This window comes from Verticillium dahliae, genomic scaffold (assembly GCF_000150675.1).
Source record: "Verticillium dahliae VdLs.17 supercont1.2 genomic scaffold, whole genome shotgun sequence".
In the NCBI taxonomy this organism is placed as follows: Eukaryota; Fungi; Ascomycota; class Sordariomycetes; order Glomerellales; family Plectosphaerellaceae; genus Verticillium; species Verticillium dahliae.
Window position 1 is genome coordinate 173,832 of NW_009276916.1, and position 16,953 is coordinate 190,784.

The following is a 16,953-nucleotide window of genomic DNA, read 5'->3' on the forward strand; positions in this document are numbered from 1 at the left end:
GGATTTTATACTCGAAGTGTCAGTCAGGAATTCTCGTACTTGTTACATGGAGCCAGCGGTTACCATCAATTGGCGTTTTACTCAAGTTGAGTGAAAGTATTTTCTCGTACTTCTCCACCCGACTCCGGCTCTCGTCTCCATCCTCAATGAGTTCATCATATGCAACATCCCAAAGTGAGTGAGATGTGAGTGCTACCGCTTCAGGGCCCGGTTTGCCAGGGTCAACCAAGCCCTCAACAGCTGCTCCATGTGCGGGGGACGGGAAAAGGGAAATGGTTGCTTCGTCGATTGCATGAACAGAACCCTGCCCCGGACTTGCTGGTGCTCTGGGAGATTCAACGACAATATTATTATTTGAACCTCGGGCTGAGAACAGCCTTGAGATCGATAGCCTGGACTGATGTGCTGATGCCGGTGACGGTTCCCGCGGCTGGCCTCGCGAGCCGGCCTTTCGCCAACGCTGCATATCAGGACTAACAAAAAAGTCCTCGTGTGTAGATGTAATTAAGATAATCGAGTAAATATGGCCACGATACTCAACAGGAAGTCCTCACGAAAAGGAGGGGGTTCCAGCAACAATAAGGACTTAGAATCGCGACGATAGTTGAGACATCATGTAGCCGCCCGCCAAGAAGGCGACAAGCGATGCGCAGCTTGCATGTAGACCAGGGCGCTTGCAGCCAGATTGGACCAATGTGATAGTAGATGAGGTTCAGCGACTGGTGTACGTCGGAAATACACCTATGTTTGTCGACCAGGGGACAGTGTGGTGCTAGAGACTGTCAAAGACAAGACGTTTGGGTACCTCCTAGGAGAAACCTCTACGTTTCGGGTTTTCTGCTAGGTACCTTACTTAGGTACCTAGGTATACTGAAAGGCGTAGTACAATACCGCCGAGGTGACATTCTATCGACGTGTGATGCATGCTAGCTTACATGTGTTCATACTGGCTGGACAATCCGAGCTATCACATCGCGGGAGCAATACTGCCAGTTTCTCGACAACCGCTCATCTACTTCTTCGAACCCGCTCACAAAGCAGACTCTTTGAAAACTGACTCCGTGAATGCACCAGATCGGGGAAGAACGTTACTCACGTGACCGTGCTGAATGAGCGCATGATTAGTCAGCTGACTCGCCTTCACCGAGACCACAGCTCTCCCGGTCAATTCTCACCGAGGACCCAGAGCCCCTCCATCATGGGCGACCCCCAAATCGTCCAGGCGTTTCTTTGCGATTTCGTAGCTGACTAGCCTCAAGCGCACCGTCTGCCATTGCGACTCAAGCCAGCAAACATGGCAGAAGTAACGTAAGTCATACCGAACTTGTATCTTTCTACGACTGACACGGTATTTTATTCATAGGAAGGACGCGACACCGAGCAATCCTAGGGGCATCCCGACAGCCCCATTCGTGGACAAAGTTGAAGATTATGTATCCACGCGCGCTGATGTCGAGCCTACATTGCGAAACTTCCAGGAGATGATCTCGTACGTCGAACCATTTTCCAACCAGAGCTACCCGTGAACACATGGCAAGAAGCAATTATATCGCCTTTTCGACGTAATAACGAAGTGGTTCTTGCAGCAAATATCAATTCATGGAGCTCAATCTTCAGAAGCGCATGGGTGGCTTGAACGACAAAATACCTGATATACAGAAGACACTGGACTCTGTGCGATTTCTGAAGCTGAAGAAGGTACGCAGGACCTTTAATTCTACCGCAGGGGATCCCTGGGATTGACTGGCCTCAGAATGACTCCGAGCCGGTCGAAACAACTTTCGAGCTGAACGACACTCTTTATGCGAAAGCAAAGATCCCTGCCACCGAAGAAGTTTATATATGGCTAGGCGTGAGTCCACGGAGTTTCAAGAGAGAGGGAACCGTTACGTGGCTAACCTGTGGCCCAGGCCAATGTCATGCTTGCGTATCAAATTGACGAAGCTGAGGCGTTACTGGAATCAAAGCTCTCAACAGCAAAGTTGAGTTTATCGAATTGCGAAGAGGATCTTGACTTTCTCCGAGAACAGATTACCGTGCGCCAGCCGATACTTCCCAAGAGTTGCCTTTGCTGATTTATCTGACAGACTATGGAAGTTGCCATCGCGCGGGTATACAATTGGGAAGTCGTGCAGAAGAGGAAAGACAAGGGAAACGATGAAAATGAGTCAGGAAAGGAAACGAAACAGGAAAATGAGGAGCCTGACGGCTAAGATGCTCGAAATTTGGCCGCAGAATCTTGAGCCATTCTTGCGTCTGTGGCTTCATCCCTCTCGAACGATTATAATCGCTTCGTCCCGACAGTTGGGAAAGTCGCGCATCCATCTGCGCCTCCCGAATCAGGCATACATACAAGCGCCGAGACAAGCAACTCGGAATCCTGTCGCTAATGATGCCTCCATACTAGCCGGAACGTCGTCGCATCTGAAGATACCCCGAGCTCATCAAGAGTTAATAGTGACACGAATTCCGCCACTCATGATGTTCCTCATCTCCACGCACCAGTTTACCTCGAAGACTAATGACAGTCATACCCAAAGGCCATGGGCATAGAATTTCGTGTTAGCAACCAGCTGACGTATCTTAAACACCGTTGGCGTCATCCCCACATGTTGACGGGTGGGAAATGAACCCCTGTGGTACCTACCTACCTTGGGTTACGTAAGGAGGCTCGCGGGGTTCCTGTCATCCGTCGTCAGTGGTGGAGGCGTGGCGGGGTGGGGCATCTCCTAACTCGACGGTGACCGCCGTCTACACCTCTGCTCGCTTTTCTCCTTCCGTAGAAGCCTACACCTCACATACCCTTGTCATCATCGCGTTCCAAACACGCGAACTCGCATCAATATCTCGTAGCGCTGTCTTCGTCCACTACACAAGTCGCAACAAAATGGCAGCCCAGACACAGGTGGCCCCTGAGCTTGTTGCTCCCGAGCTTGACCCGAAATACGACAACTTCGATTACCCCACGAAAGCTGCCAAAGCCCAAGATGGTCACCCGGGGCACTGCACGGAGGCACAGAAGGCTCAGATACATCAACTTCGCATGATGCTAGAGTCTGAAGGCGTCACGCAACGCCTCGACACTTTGACTCTGGTATGGACATTTGAACCTAGCAAACTTGGACTCGCTGCTGACTTGGGCCGTAGCTGCGCTTCCTCAGAGCTCGCAAGTTTGACGTCAACGCCTCCAAGGCCATGTAAGTTGTTTTTATTGAGACTTAGGAAATCACTTGTTACGGACCTGACATCCCGCGCAGGTTCGTCGAGTTTGACAAGTGGCGCAAGGAGGTTCATCTGGACGCTCTTGTTCCTACTTGGGAGTACAAGGAGAGGGAGCAGATGCTCAAGTTCTACCCCCAGTACTACCATAAAACCGACGTTGTAAGACGAAGAATCCTAATAATGATGCCATTACTTGCTAAGTCTAAGGTTTTAGGACGGCCGACCCGTATATATCGAACAGCTTGGCAAGATCAACCTCACTGAGATGCGCACCATCACGACCGACGAGCGCATGCTGGATAACCTCGCCGTCGAATACGAGAAGTGCGCCGACCCTCGTTTCCCAGCCTGCTCCGTCGTCCAGGGAACTCTCGTCGAGACCTGCTGCACCATCATGGACCTCAAAGGTGTTAGCATTGGCAACGCTTCCCAGGTTTATGGCTACGTCAAGCAGGCATCTGTGATCTCGCAGAACTACTACCCCGAGCGTCTGGGAAAGCTGTACATCATCAACGCACCTTGGACCTTCTCGGTTGTCTGGAGTGTCGTCAAGGGCTGGCTTGACCCTGTTACCGTCAACAAGATCGACATTCTCGGTGGTGGATACGCCAAGGAGCTCCTCAAGCAAATTCCTGCCGAGAACCTCCCAGTCGAGTTTGGTGGCAAGTGCAAGTGCGCCGAAGGCTGCCAGAACAGCAATGCTGGTCCTTGGCAGGAACCTCAGTGGAAGAACAGGGCTTGGTGGGACACGCCAGAGGCTAAGCAGCAGGCTCTCGCGGCCCTCAAGGGCACCTCGAAGGATCCCCATGTCATTGTCAACGAGGGCAGCGAGATAGTCACTGCTCCCACCGGTGCCGCCGGCGCAGCCCCCGCCGGTACCGCCGACGCGGGCGCTCCTGCCGGTACCGCCGACGTGGGCGCTCCTGCCAAGGCCACGGCTTAAGATCGTTCAGTCACATGTGTTGTTTGCTAGCGTCGGTGTTGAAGGGGGTGGTTGTGGTGATAGCGGTATGATAGTGGTGCTTCGAAACAATGAAGTACGAGATGGAAAAACAGTTAAGGTGGAATGACTTTTGAGTTCAACACTGACAAAGGATAGAATATTGGGGGGCTCATTCCCTTTCGCCCTGTATGGCTTCTGATGTTATACACTTGATGGATACTCCTTCGAAACATGGTAGCCACAGAGTAGACACATCAAACGAGTTCCCAGGCATTCAAAGCCCACCGCTTCGTCTCAACTGGATTTGAAGACCCCGTTAAAAAATGTATGCTTAGCCACAGTCCGATGTCTGAAGTAAATACGGAAGCTGCGCCTGGCTGATTTGCTATTGAGTGACCGCAGATGCAGCTGGTCAAAGTACTCGAGGGGGCATTGCAGTTGATGGACCTGTACGGAAGATCAGGATGGCAAACTTGCTAGAGTGGCCGAAACACAGTATCAACAACATGAAATATAGTTCTTCGTTTCCGAGGACGGATGGTGGTTCATGAAGCAGGTACATGCTACTTCATCGGATTCACATCCATAAATTCATTAATCGTGAGTGTCTCTGAAACAGCTCAACTCAACCGCCGAAGCCAACCCAAACTATGCAGCCCGAGCTGGCTCGGAGGCAGGTTGCCATGGTCATCTCCCCGTAACAACATACTCGCCTGCCACCCTCGCCCTCTCCATTTTTGCCACGGTACTCGGCATCTCTCTTTTCACCTTTCCCAGCCCTTCAATGGCGTTTCGATGCGCGCTTTCGACTCCATCCTGCCTCTCGAGCACTCCGACATCGAGCTCTGCGCTTTCCAGGTCGGCTTGACGTTTCCGCTCTGCCAGTTCTTCTTCATCCCGCGTTCGCGCCTCTTTTAATCGTCTTGTCTGCTCTCCCGCCACATCTGACGGTACGGTTTTCTTCAGCGCCGCAATTTCATTCAGCAGTTCCTCTTCCTGGCGTGCCAGATCCTCGACCTTTTGACGCAGACGCGCATCCCAGGGTTCGTATTCGACTTGCGGCTCTAGCGCTGTTTGTGCGTCGGCGTCGGGAGCGAGGAAGACTTTTGGCTCAGCGGGGAGCCCGTTTAGGGAGAGGTTCGGCGCGGCGTGAGTAAAGGTTTTTGTGATATACTGCAGAAGTCAGAACAGAACATGGGTATCAAAAGGACACTATAGGAACTTACCTCATTGACATGCTTTTCTATCTGTATCCTCAGCTCGTCCTCATCGCCAGCGTTGCCTTCCATAGGTGGGAACGCATCGTTGAGGTGATCTTGCGCCGCGCGCCTCACGTTGGAGAGGAGATAGGCGAGGTCTTCCGGAGCCTGTAGCTCTATCCGCCTCTGCTCTGTGGATTCCGAGTCCATGGGAGTATGTGTGTATGGCCTCGATATTGTGACAATGCGATGCCGGGCTACCTTCTTCAGCTTGTTGTTTCGTGTTTACCAACGCGCACAGGTAGAGCGGATCGCGACTTCCCCAGACCCACATTTCCGGTCCCTCATCTTATCTTATCAGTCGGTCGGTGTGAAAAATGCGCGCTAACCGAAAGCAAAAGTACCGACATCGGAATTCCCCAAGTGGAACTCACTCTACGTCAGTGACAGTCCGCATTGCACCTTCACAAGACGTCAGACAATAGACAGCTGCCATGACGCAACAAGCTCAACCACAACGATGTCCGACCCCGAAAAGACGCATCGGGTGCCCATCGCACTGTAGAGCGGCAACTGGAATATTTCTCCCTTGACAGCCTCACGGAACGGGATTGTCGGTCCCAGCTCAGCCGGGCGTATGGCCGCCCAAACCGATGAGCACGCCCCGTCCACTAAGGACGCCTTGCACTATAGATGTGCGGGGGCGGACCTGCATACGGCCGGACCCGCGGTCGAATCAGACACTGTACGGTGAGACCCTGGCCTAGGTACCTACTACCCAAGAAAGCAACTCTGGGGGGGCTGGACGTCCAGAATCGCATGCGCCAGTGAAAGCCTGTCCGTCTCCTAAACCTCCGTGCTAATTACTAGTGACTCTGCAATGGTCACTTGAACGCTCCACTTTGTAGCCGACTGTACCGTCATAACAGTGACCTGCCATTTCAATTTCAAGCATTGTCGTGGCCGAATGCTTAATGGCAACATATGCTTGGTGGTGAGTCCTGAGGCTATCGGCAGTCGTAATTGGAAGTGCTCGGGAGCCTCGAACAGCTGTTGTGCATTCTGAGAGTGAGTTGGTCCAAGCCCCACCTCTCTCTTTCTCGGCGACGGCGGACATACCACCCAGACGAAGATTGAGAGCAGTGGTTCGCTTTTCGGACAATGTGAGTGAGCACCTTGCATGACTACTCTCCTCCTCATCAGCCGAGCACATGTCAAGGGCTCAGGGGGCTTCCCTCGTAGCCGGGTCACCGTCCTGGGCCTCCCACAGGCTTGTTACCTTCCAGATGATCAACAATCAAGATCTGTTGCCAGGATTGTCCAATGGAGAAGACCCCGTCCCCGACCTCATACCTTAGTTGTCATAGCCTGCACTCCCTCAAGGTCATCCAGCGGTACGAGAGTCCTCCCACAGACACGAAGAAGTCTATACGAGCCTGCATCAACTAGCAAAAGAACCTCCACAGCCCACCATGTCCTGGGGTCTCGAACGCCAAAGACAGGGAAACGTATCATCCACAGCGATCCTCCCAACAGAACGGCCCGACTCCATCTTTGGCAACAAGTCATTTGAGAATGTTTCAACGGGGATCTACAAGCAATTACACATTCATGTAGTGCAGCTGTTTTGGCATATATTTAGCGTTGCGTTGGAGGACCGCATGGCTCTGTTCCTCAAGGTCAACGTGTGCCAACGTGAAGTGGGATGACATGACAGATGCCGCGGGTTCCAGGGGGCGCAAGTGGAACCCTGAGAGGACACCCTGATGCGGAGAGAGTGGAGCCGAGCTGACAGCTAAGCTGCCCCGTTAGTGGCCTCATCCACTGGCTTTGTTGGGCGTGGGTGCCGCTGGGGCCGCCTGGTCCCAAGTCCAGTCACTGCTGGGCGTCAGAGGATGGCTCGGTGGCTACCACGATCAGGGTCCAACTATGTTTCATCGCATCTCTGTGAGTTGTTTCTCCATGCAAGCTAGCGTCGCATGTTGGCTACAAGTACTCATTCTCGTTGGGCTGCTGAATCCGTGAGCTGGTGGTGGGCTTTCAACGTTGCATCAAAGGTCCCCCCCGTCAGGGGGCTTGAGCAGGCTGTCAGCTGGCGCATGGATCCACAGGCGATCATCTTGTCTTGGAACCATTTCACGACCCGTGGGGTGGTGACGATGAGTAGTGTGTTCGACTACGGTACTGCAACCCGATCCGATCGTATTTAATAGAAGTAGAAAACACCAAAAACGCCCTTTCCAGAGGACCCGGTGCATTGCATAGAATAAAACAACAAAACCGAAGACCAACGCCCCTAGTGCCCTTCCATCCTTATTAGTAACTCCATGTTTGAATCCTCAGCCCGAACACCCAAAGCAAGGACATCGTTGATGGCCGGAAGTAGATACGCCGCGTGCATGAATCATAGTTGTTGGCCAAGGATCATTGCGGGAGCATGCTCTTGGACTCCTCATCTGTGAGTACAATATCGTGGACAGGGTCTCGTCGGTTCTCAATCGGCTCGTAATCGCAGTCGACATAGGGTGGGAGGAAGATCTCTGTGGCGGATTGTCAGTAAGCTGTCGCGCATTCACCAAGTATCCTTCATACCTGGATTCCAAAGATATCCTTGACTTGAAGACAAGTAAGAGAGCTATGGAGAGTGTCAGCAAGGGGGAAGGTCTGGTCGACTTGTGCATTACTACATGACTTACCAGACGGGGAGGGCCATCAGGGTCGCCGATGTTGATAACAGTGCACTCTTGCTTGGAGATGGCGGTGCCTAGAGACGTGTTAGCGATCTGGCACCCGAAGCGTCCAAGCTGTCGAAGGCTCGGACTTCTGGATGGGCCGAGTAGGAGCGTACTCAGAAGGCTGGGGCGACGGCCGTGGAACATGTTCTGCTTCTGGACCGTCGGTGAGGGGGTCGTCTGAGGCGAGCTGGAGTACGAGGACGACGAGCTGGCTGCGGCCTTGGAAGTCTGGCTGCCCCTATAGGCGGCACCCGACGTGGGCGTCATGGGAATGGCAATCGAGGCCGACATGGTGAGATGGCAGCAAAGGCCGGCAGCGTAGTTTATGGCGGGAAGATAAGCAATCAGAAAGTTGACGCCAAACTCCCCAGACAGACAGTCGCAGGAGATGATAGGAGGTGAGGGACGACGACGAGGGGTAACAAGAGGAGGAGTGCTTCTTAGTCGCAGGACACTTTGAAGGTTGCAAGAGAGAAGGAATCACGAAGTGGGAACAGTCGGGGCGAGAAGACGAAAGTGTGGTAGTCGTACAGTGCGGTCACGGACAGGTTGGGTTGGAAGGCAGCATGGGAAGGCAGGAAGGCAGGAAGGCTCTCAGGCGGCAGGTGGACGCCGGACCGGCAGGTAGCACTGGACGAAGCTCTAACTGGACATGCCTGACCGATGTGAATCACGCCCACGCCGTATCAGTCCAGGTGGACAGGTGGGATGATGTCGGAGTGGGGGAAGCATGTTAGAGCTGCAGCCTACCGAGTGGTTAGCTGAGATAACAGTGGATACTGTCCCGCTTTAGACGATTGATGGCCAATCGGAAAGTGAGGCTACCTGCCATGCTGGGGTTGGAGCCTGTCGTCAATCACGCAGCACCAGACTCACCGAGGTGAACAAAGTCACGTGACTACACACGATGCCTCCACCGAGACGTGCACGACTTCTGACTAAGCCTGCAGGCTTGGGAGGCGGCTGCGTCTCCCGTTGACGCCTACAGGAGCAGTCAAGCCAGACAGCAACGAAGCTCGTCGAAGCATCAACCTCGCCGCCATCCATCATTCACCACCCCCCGTTCCCGCGCCCCGACCCAACGGATTCTTATCTCGTAGCGCATCAATCGAAACAAGCTCATCTCTTCACGACAAACAACACAACCGTCAAGATGGGCGACGTCCTTGTGGAGAACCCAGCAAACCACATCCCTCCCCACAAGAGGACCGCGCCTTCAACAATTCCAAGCATCGATAACTTCGAGGGCTTGACGGCCGAGGGCGGAGACGACTATGCCGCGTTAAAGAAGCTTCAGAGGCAACTGGAGTATATCCAGCTGCAAGAAGAATACATCAAGGATGAGCAGAGGTTCGTCGTTACCTTGAGAAGGGCAACCTAGCTCTCACCGACTGTGACTAACGACCCGATCCAGGAGTTTGAAAAGGGAGCTTGTGCGAGCCCAGGAGGAGATCAAGCGCATTCAGAGTGTACCGCTGGTCATTGGCCAGTTTATGGAGGCTATCGATCAGAAGTAGGCAACAGTTCCCAGTCCAAACGTCAAAAACGTCAAGCTGACCTCTCCAGCACTGGCATCGTGCAATCCTCCACAGGCAGCAACTATGTCGTGCGCATACTCTCGACCCTCGATCGCGAGAAGCTCAAGCCATCCTCCTCCGTTGCCCTACACCGTCACTCCAATGCTCTTGTCGACATCCTGCCCCCCGAGGCCGACTCCTCCATTGCCATGCTTGGATCGGATGAGAAGCCTGACGTGACGTACGCCGATGTTGGTGGTCTCGACATGCAGAAACAGGAGATTCGTGAGGCTGTCGAACTTCCTCTGACGCACTTCGACCTCTACAAGCAGATTGGTATCGACCCCCCTCGTGGTGTCCTGCTGTACGGGCCTCCCGGTACCGGCAAGACAATGCTGGTCAAGGCCGTCGCCAACTCTACAACCGCCAACTTCATCCGTGTCGTCGGCTCCGAGTTTGTGCAGAAGTACCTCGGTGAAGGTCCGCGCATGGTCCGCGACGTCTTCCGCATGGCGCGCGAGAACGCCCCAGCAATCATCTTCATCGACGAGATCGACGCCATCGCGACAAAGCGTTTCGACGCCCAAACCGGTGCCGACCGCGAAGTCCAGCGTATTCTTCTCGAGCTCCTCAACCAGATGGACGGCTTCGACCAGACCGCCAACGTCAAGGTCATCATGGCCACGAACCGCGCCGACACGCTCGACCCCGCCCTGCTGCGTCCCGGTCGTCTCGATCGCAAGATTGAGTTCCCTTCGCTGCGCGACCGTCGCGAGCGCCGTCTCATCTTCTCCACAATTGCCTCCAAGATGAGCCTCGCGCCCGAGGTCGACCTCGATTCCCTCATTGTCCGCAACGACCCCCTCAGCGGCGCCGTCATCGCCGCCATCATGCAGGAGGCCGGCCTGCGCGCCGTCCGCAAGAACAGGTATAACATCATCCAAAGCGATCTCGAGGACGCCTACTCCAGCCAGGTCAAGGGTACAGCGGACGACAACAAGTTTGATTTCTACAAATAAGCAAGCCGTCGCGACTCGATCACGGAGGACGGAGGACGCGGTTGTGTTTGGTTGATGGGCGCGGCCGAGGCGACTGGCCATGTAATACGACAGACTCAAGCGCAGGCTTGGGCTCGAGGCGTACACGGGTGGGACGGCATGAGGGCTCGATAGATCGCGGACCGGGCAGGCGTCGAGGATGCCTGCGATGGCTGTACAATACACCGTTTTCCCACAACCCCTTCCGACGAATCACGCTATCATTGTGATGTGCTTCTCAGGCCACAGCAGTCATCTTCTCACTGCGCCATGTTTGCATGACGTTAACATATGATGGAAACGCAATCGTGAATTCTAAGTGTATCCCGCCTCCTGCACTCAGCTACCAGTTTTTACATGAAAAAATAAAAAGGCTTGACAAGAAAACAACCGTGGCCCGTCGCGGGGCGCCCATTCATCCATCTATCCCTGTTTTCGTTTTCCCTCTCCAACCGTCCAAGTCCGTAGCCGTCATAAGTAGTGCAGGTCCCTCCAAAAAAAAAAGCGTCAACCCTATGGCAGACGCTGAGCCGAAACGCTCGAAAACACCTTCCCTAAAAGAAAGGGGTCTATAGAAAAGGACAAACAAGATGTATGAAACCAAGGCAAGGGACAAGAAAATCGCCGCCGTCGCTGATGCAGTCCCGCCACAAGCTCATACGCAGCGTTGAATAAGGGAATCGACGGGCCTCCAGGGGTATCGTTTGTGTTTTCGGTAAGCTGAGGGGTATATCCTCCGCTATTGGTTGTTCCTCGTTCATCGTCGTTCGCGCTATCAATCTCCCTCTTTCGCTCGCCAGTCAACTCGCTCCGACCCCCGAGTACAGCCTGATATATAAAGAGATTAAGGTGTAGCCGAATTAGCATTACACATTATCTATTCAGTGGGGTCCTTCGTCCGAAAAGATAATGTTGGCTCCAAGTTTTCATTGAGCAACCGCGTGGTGCTCCAAGATGCCAGACAAGTATGGTGGCGTGAATATCGATCATGTTTTGTGCAGCTTACTGGACCAAACGCATGTGGTCCAGATGGCAAGTGCTCAGGCGCTCAACTTGACGCCGAGCTCAAGCAGAAGCCGCACAAACTTCTCGTGTAATTGGATAAAGAAGTCGGGCATGCCGACAAGCTCTGCCACGCCACGCGATTTGAGCGACACGGCGCCGCCGCCGCCGCCCATTCGGCGAGTAAAGCCGCTTCCTCCGGTCAAGAAGCTGCTGCCACTGGCGCGGTCAGGGCCGCCGTAGCCATCACCACGATCTTGTAAAGCTTTTGAGGAAAAGCCGCCGCCGTTGCCGTAGAAGCCGCCGCCTCCCATGACAGGGCTAGCTTCGGATGCCTTCTCAGCCTCGGCCTCGGCAAGCTTCTGAATCCAAGCTGCCATCTCGCGGAAAGCGGCCGCAATGAAGCCAAATATCTTCATAATTAGACGCTCTCGGTGAGTGCTGAGAGCAAGAAATGCGTAAACGCGCTTGTGACCACGAGCATGGACGTCAGGGATGCGGAATATGTATGCGATCGTGTAGCCAGCCAGAGGGTCGCCGAAGAAGATGGGGCCTCCTGATGCGGCCGCGCCGGCACTGTGGGTCGTAACGAAAGGCTGTGAGGTGGGATTGGGAGACTGCGGCGTGGGAACAGAGGTCACAGCTGAGCTGTTGGCGCTGCTTCCCGATTGCGGAGTGCGAGGCAGGGTCTCAAAGGAGAGGGCCCGAAGGCAAGAGGCGCGGACGATTGAGAAGGAATTGGCAATGAGGGGCTCATGGGTTGAGGTGTAGTGGACGTAGTGGGTGTGGCTCGGAAGACTGCGACTCGTCGAGGACATGCTTGATCGCGTGGTTGTTGAGCCTGTCGCTCTGCGTGTGTGCCGCCGAGGTTGACCCTCGCCGTCAGTGTCACTGGCCGAAGATGTTTGTGAGGGCGGTGGTGATGTGCCTGTGTCCTCCGACGTATACACCTTGGCCCAAGGGATTCGCGAGCGCAACGTCGGCCCCCGTTCAGATTTAGGGTCCTTCTCTTCCTTGAGGCCTTGCCTCTGTGGTAGCGTCATGGCGCAATTCTCGCATGGGCCAGCGCGTTTCGTCACATTATCGTCGTATGTTCTCCGAAAATTGCTGGATTCGCGACGTGGTGCCGGCTGCTCGGATACTCTACGCGGGCTTTCAGGCGGGGTCTCGATGGCTGACGCAGAGGGGCGAGAGGAGGTATTGGCGGCAGGTGACGAGGCGTTGCGTAGTAGCGCTGCTCGGGATATTTGGGCTTCTTGTTCCGACATGGAGAGAGAAGAGTTCCGGTGGCCATGCATGTTCATCTTGCGCATCGCATCTGCGATGGCTGCGGTGGCTTGTCCAACAGAGCTCGGCACGGAGGTAGGGGCGCTCGTGGGTGGTCGGTCTTGGAGTTCGGCCTCGTCAAAGCATGTTGAGCAAGGGGCCGGCAGGCCTTCGGTGACCATCAACGGGGTGGGCCCGTGAAGGTCGCAATAATGAGCTAGACATAGCTGGAGGCCAGAAGTTAGCACTGGCGGAGGAGTGGGTGGCTGCCGGTCGTCTCGGTGTTGCGTTTGGTGATGGGGGTGTTGGTGGTGCGGGCGCATAGTGTCTGCTTCGGAAGTACCTGGCAGAGCCAAGGTGTGTTCGAAGGATGGGACTCGCATGACGAAAGAGAATGATGCGTCTAGAGCATCGAGAGGGCGCGCGGGAGATGAGGGAAGATATGGAGAGGAGCAGAGGCAAGAGCCGACTCAGAGAGCCATGACGGAGAAACAGGGCCCAAAGGAGACGACGGCAGGGGCATCTGGAACAACGTCTGGATTTTTTTTAACCCTCGCTCGTCTCGATGCTCCTACCCGACTTCTTTGCACACTCCTTCTCTTAATGCTCCGACGGGATGACGGGACGGGGGGTGTTTGGAGTAGGGGAAGGGAGGTGCCAGTGCTGGGTTCTGACAGGGAAGAGGATAGGAGAGGGCCGGGAGGTTGCATGTACCACGGGCGCAGTGACATGTTGCCAGCAGTACACGGTGGTATCCCCGGACGAGGTTCCCTTGCGGATGAGTCGGGCAGACCCCAGACGTTTGAGTGTGGACCGGTCGCCCATCAGGGAGGGAAATGATAACGTGGTCGGCGGCCATGTCGTCAGGCGCTGGCCTGTCTGGCTGGTTGTCTGTCTTGGGCTGGATGCCTGCCTGTTCACTGGGCCCTGGGTGGCCATCCGTTCAAGACACTGGTCGGGATGGCCACATGGGAACAGCGGTGTAGGCGGTGAGGCGGCGCCTCATTGGGGGGGGTGTGTAGAGAAGCCCAATCAATATGGGACGGGCGTGTTCGAGATTGGCGGGGGACTCGGGATGTTTCTAGCGAAGCGAATGACAGGCGCGCAGATTGTCATTGCGACAGGAGGTTGGAGGCAGGCAGGCAGGGAGACGGCAAGTGCAGAAGCAGACGCACAACGCATAACGCACAACGCACATGCGGAAGATTGACGGCGAAAGGCCACCGAGGACATGATGGAGGGGGCTCAGACTCACTATCGATGTCATGACGTATGGAAGCCACGGGAATGCTGTCTTATCGGGAATCTAGAACTGGCCCAGGGTGTTGTTGGTTGGCGTCGGGCGGGCAATCGGACAAGGCGAGGCAATCAAGTATCAAACGAACGGAGGGGTGGGCGTGTTGCGGCTTGATGATCGCCCACAAAAAGAAGCAAATATAGAGGAGGGGCAGCCAGTGAGCGAGATGGCGCGTCCTGCGAGCTGTGTTTGTGTGTTTTGTGTGCCGGATGGGTGGATGCTGGGTGTAGGATGTAAGTTTTTTTTTTGGAAGGTCTGGTCTCTCTCTCGTGTTTCGCCGAGGCGGCGGTGCGGCAGTGCGGCAGGGCGGGGTGAGACGACGGACGACGGTTGACGGTTGACGGTCGACGGTCAACGAGGGGGTCCAGGTTCAAAGCATATATGAGGCAGATCGTCGGAGGGTCGTTACCCAGGAAGGGAGGGGGAGAAGGAGGAGCAACAGAACAAACCCACGAGATGGGGAGGGGAAGCGAAGGTAAGGTAGAGGATGAGGAGAGGCACGAATGAGGGGCAGGGGAGAAGAGCAATTGCGGCAAGTCGAGTGCTGTTTGTTCCTTCCTGGTGGGAGCAGGCGCGGGTGGGCAATAGAGGGAAAGTAATCCCAGGTCACGGCTCGTAAGCAGCAAAGAACGGAAGGAGGGAATGGGAAGCTAAGGTTCAGGCACATGTGGTTGTGGATGCGAATGTGGATGCGGATGCGGAGCAGCAGGTGCAGTATAAGCAGGTGATGATGATGATGTGGAGGGGGGCGCCCGGCAGCGGCAGTGGCATTAGCAGTAGCACTGACAGCGACAGCGACGTGTATCCCTACGGTCAGGCAAGGCCTGTACAAGTACCAGTAAGGTAAGGCAAGGCAGGCATGTACAGTGTATACCTGCCTGGGCCTATCCCGGCCGATTCCACTTGGTTCCGCGACTAGGTAGGGGGGCCGGGTCTCTCCTGCCCCCGGAAAGGGACGCAACGAAAACGAGACCGTGGGGGAATTGGATGGCAAGAACAGCCCGCGAACGGAGCCAGACACCCAACTACCTACCTAGCAGCCTAGGTACCTTACCTACCCAAGGTAAGGAAGTGACAGCACCTTGCGATGAGCTTGTGATGAGCTTATTAGGCATCTGAGATTCATCGGGAGCCTTCGCACTTCGTTCCCTGCTGAACTGAGCACACGAGCCTAACAACCCGAATCCCCCCTGCCCAGACTCGAACTAGCAACGGTGCCGCGCTGTCTTCTTTCACAAGCGTTCCGATGTCCTTGGACCGTCTCCACAAGAAACCTCGCCCTACGCAGTACCATGTACATCGCCCTACCATGCATGCTTTGCGAGTCGTGCCCACGCACCCAAACAGCCTCAACACCCCAGCAGACTTCCCCCAACACCCGTCTCAATACCGGACAGGTACTGTACGATACATGGCGCCAATAACCATGACTGGATTCTTGCATGCTAGTGTGCGAGCCAGCATGGAACGATAAGCCGCTCGTAGGAGACTGGTTTACATCGCGTAATAACCCGTTGAGCGACAGCTGTAGGGTCGCTGCTAGGGGCGCTGCTAGGCTCACAGATCGATGGTGCCGGACAGCCCGTGAAGGGTCCGGCGACGGCGGGCTCAGTCCGCTCGGTCAAACATGTCAGGGTCCAGGGCGTCTGTCTGTTTTGTTGTTCCAGTCGCTGACATTTCTAGTAACGATATTTCTCTTTCAGGGTCCACCTTGATACTATTCCGCAGGAGAAAATGCTCAGTGACACACGATGGCTTCATCGCCCTCTAGGCTTCAGCACCGAGGGCACGCGCGTCGGTCACTAAACGATTGACTCGTTAGGACCCAACTACCCGGGCTTCCTCCCTGTGGCCAGGCCTGTCCATGGGCCTTTTACTCTGTCAGTTGTCAGGCAGGACAAGAACACGGAGAGCCTAGGTGAGCATAGATGGTGACCCGAGATCCCAACCAAAAAAACCTCCCCTGATCGTCGCGGGGTTTCCCTATCCCTGCCCGCTGACTGGTGCCGCCAAGCAGGTCGTCGGTCCACCCATTCCAGAATGCTTCCAACCTTCCATTTCGCGGTCCCCACGCCGAGGGAGCCACACCCACTCCTCGTCCTGCACACGCACGCCCTGCGCCCGGGCTCTGTCCCGGGCTGGGTACAGGGGGCTAGAACCCCAGTCGAAGCCCAGCACGCCATCAATTTGTGCTTGCGCCGCTTTTAGTCGCTGGGAACGCTTAGCAACGTCTCCCGCAATGGCGTCTCGAAAACTACGGCTTAGTTGTACACCACGGCTCCACTACTGAACCAGATACCGTTTGCTTGCCAAGTGATGCCGCAGGTCAGGCCCCCGTTTCGAACTCGATGGATGCGACAACCTCGCCCACTCGCTGACCCGGTGCGATTGGTGACTGGAGAAGAAGTGTACCACTTTGCGCGTTTCCTAGAGAAGGTTGATAGACCGATATGTGCTCCTCACTCGGGCATGAGGAAAGGGAAGTACTTCAGTTTGTGCGCATGCTAACGACGCCCATGTCACAGAAGTCAGGCTACTTAACTGGTCCTGCATTTCTGCAAGGTCGCACGAAACCTCTTGATTCCTACCAACACCATCTGCCACGCTGTTAGACCAGGCAGCCTGGAATTTCGGCATGTCGAACTATCCAGACTGAGTTGCGCTACTCACTGTTCCTCGGCTGCTCGGGTAGACGAAAGGACAGGTGTGGAGGTGTGGTTCAGTCCACCAGCCCG

The 16,953-nt window shown here is 55.1% G+C and overlaps 6 protein-coding genes across 6 annotated transcripts; 3 read left to right on the forward strand and 3 right to left on the reverse strand.

Annotated features, from left to right (window-relative positions):
* The first annotated feature begins 1,240 nt into the window (after positions 1-1,240).
* Positions 1,241-2,338, forward strand: VDAG_00858 (prefoldin subunit 3). The gene is made up of 6 exons (XM_009649744.1): positions 1,241-1,308; positions 1,364-1,489; positions 1,587-1,698; positions 1,754-1,852; positions 1,911-2,036; positions 2,088-2,338. The coding sequence occupies exons 1-6, from the start codon at positions 1,295-1,297 to the stop codon at positions 2,211-2,213; spliced, it is 603 nt and encodes a 200-aa protein (XP_009648039.1). The 5' UTR covers positions 1,241-1,294; the 3' UTR covers positions 2,214-2,338.
* A 549-nt stretch (positions 2,339-2,887) lies between these two features.
* On the forward strand, positions 2,888-4,165 carry VDAG_00859 (SEC14 cytosolic factor; the record flags this gene model as incomplete). The annotated part of the gene is made up of 4 exons (XM_009649745.1): positions 2,888-3,094; positions 3,148-3,197; positions 3,258-3,381; positions 3,488-4,165. The coding sequence occupies 4 exons, from the start codon at positions 2,888-2,890 to the stop codon at positions 4,163-4,165; spliced, it is 1,059 nt and encodes a 352-aa protein (XP_009648040.1).
* Positions 4,166-4,687: 522 nt separating this feature from the next.
* VDAG_00860 (uncharacterized protein) lies at positions 4,688-5,615 on the reverse strand. The gene is made up of 2 exons (XM_009649746.1): positions 5,392-5,615; positions 4,688-5,338 (listed from the first exon to the last, which is right to left on the reverse strand). The coding sequence occupies exons 1-2, from the start codon at positions 5,572-5,574 to the stop codon at positions 4,853-4,855; spliced, it is 669 nt and encodes a 222-aa protein (XP_009648041.1). The 5' UTR covers positions 5,575-5,615; the 3' UTR covers positions 4,688-4,852.
* Positions 5,616-7,516: 1,901 nt separating this feature from the next.
* On the reverse strand, positions 7,517-8,564 carry VDAG_00861 (uncharacterized protein). Its single transcript, XM_009649747.1, has 4 exons — positions 8,213-8,564; positions 8,061-8,128; positions 7,957-7,999; positions 7,517-7,904 (listed from the first exon to the last, which is right to left on the reverse strand). The coding sequence occupies exons 1-4, from the start codon at positions 8,388-8,390 to the stop codon at positions 7,789-7,791; spliced, it is 405 nt and encodes a 134-aa protein (XP_009648042.1). The 5' UTR covers positions 8,391-8,564; the 3' UTR covers positions 7,517-7,788.
* Positions 8,565-9,134: 570 nt separating this feature from the next.
* On the forward strand, positions 9,135-10,850 carry VDAG_00862 (26S protease regulatory subunit 6B). The gene is made up of 3 exons (XM_009649748.1): positions 9,135-9,449; positions 9,514-9,612; positions 9,666-10,850. The coding sequence occupies exons 1-3, from the start codon at positions 9,253-9,255 to the stop codon at positions 10,633-10,635; spliced, it is 1,266 nt and encodes a 421-aa protein (XP_009648043.1). The 5' UTR covers positions 9,135-9,252; the 3' UTR covers positions 10,636-10,850.
* Positions 10,851-11,693: 843 nt separating this feature from the next.
* VDAG_00863 (uncharacterized protein) lies at positions 11,694-13,103 on the reverse strand (the record flags this gene model as incomplete). The annotated part of the gene is made up of 1 exon (XM_009649749.1): positions 11,694-13,103. The coding sequence occupies one exon, from the start codon at positions 13,101-13,103 to the stop codon at positions 11,694-11,696; it is 1,410 nt and encodes a 469-aa protein (XP_009648044.1).
* Positions 13,104-16,953: the final 3,850 nt, after the last annotated feature.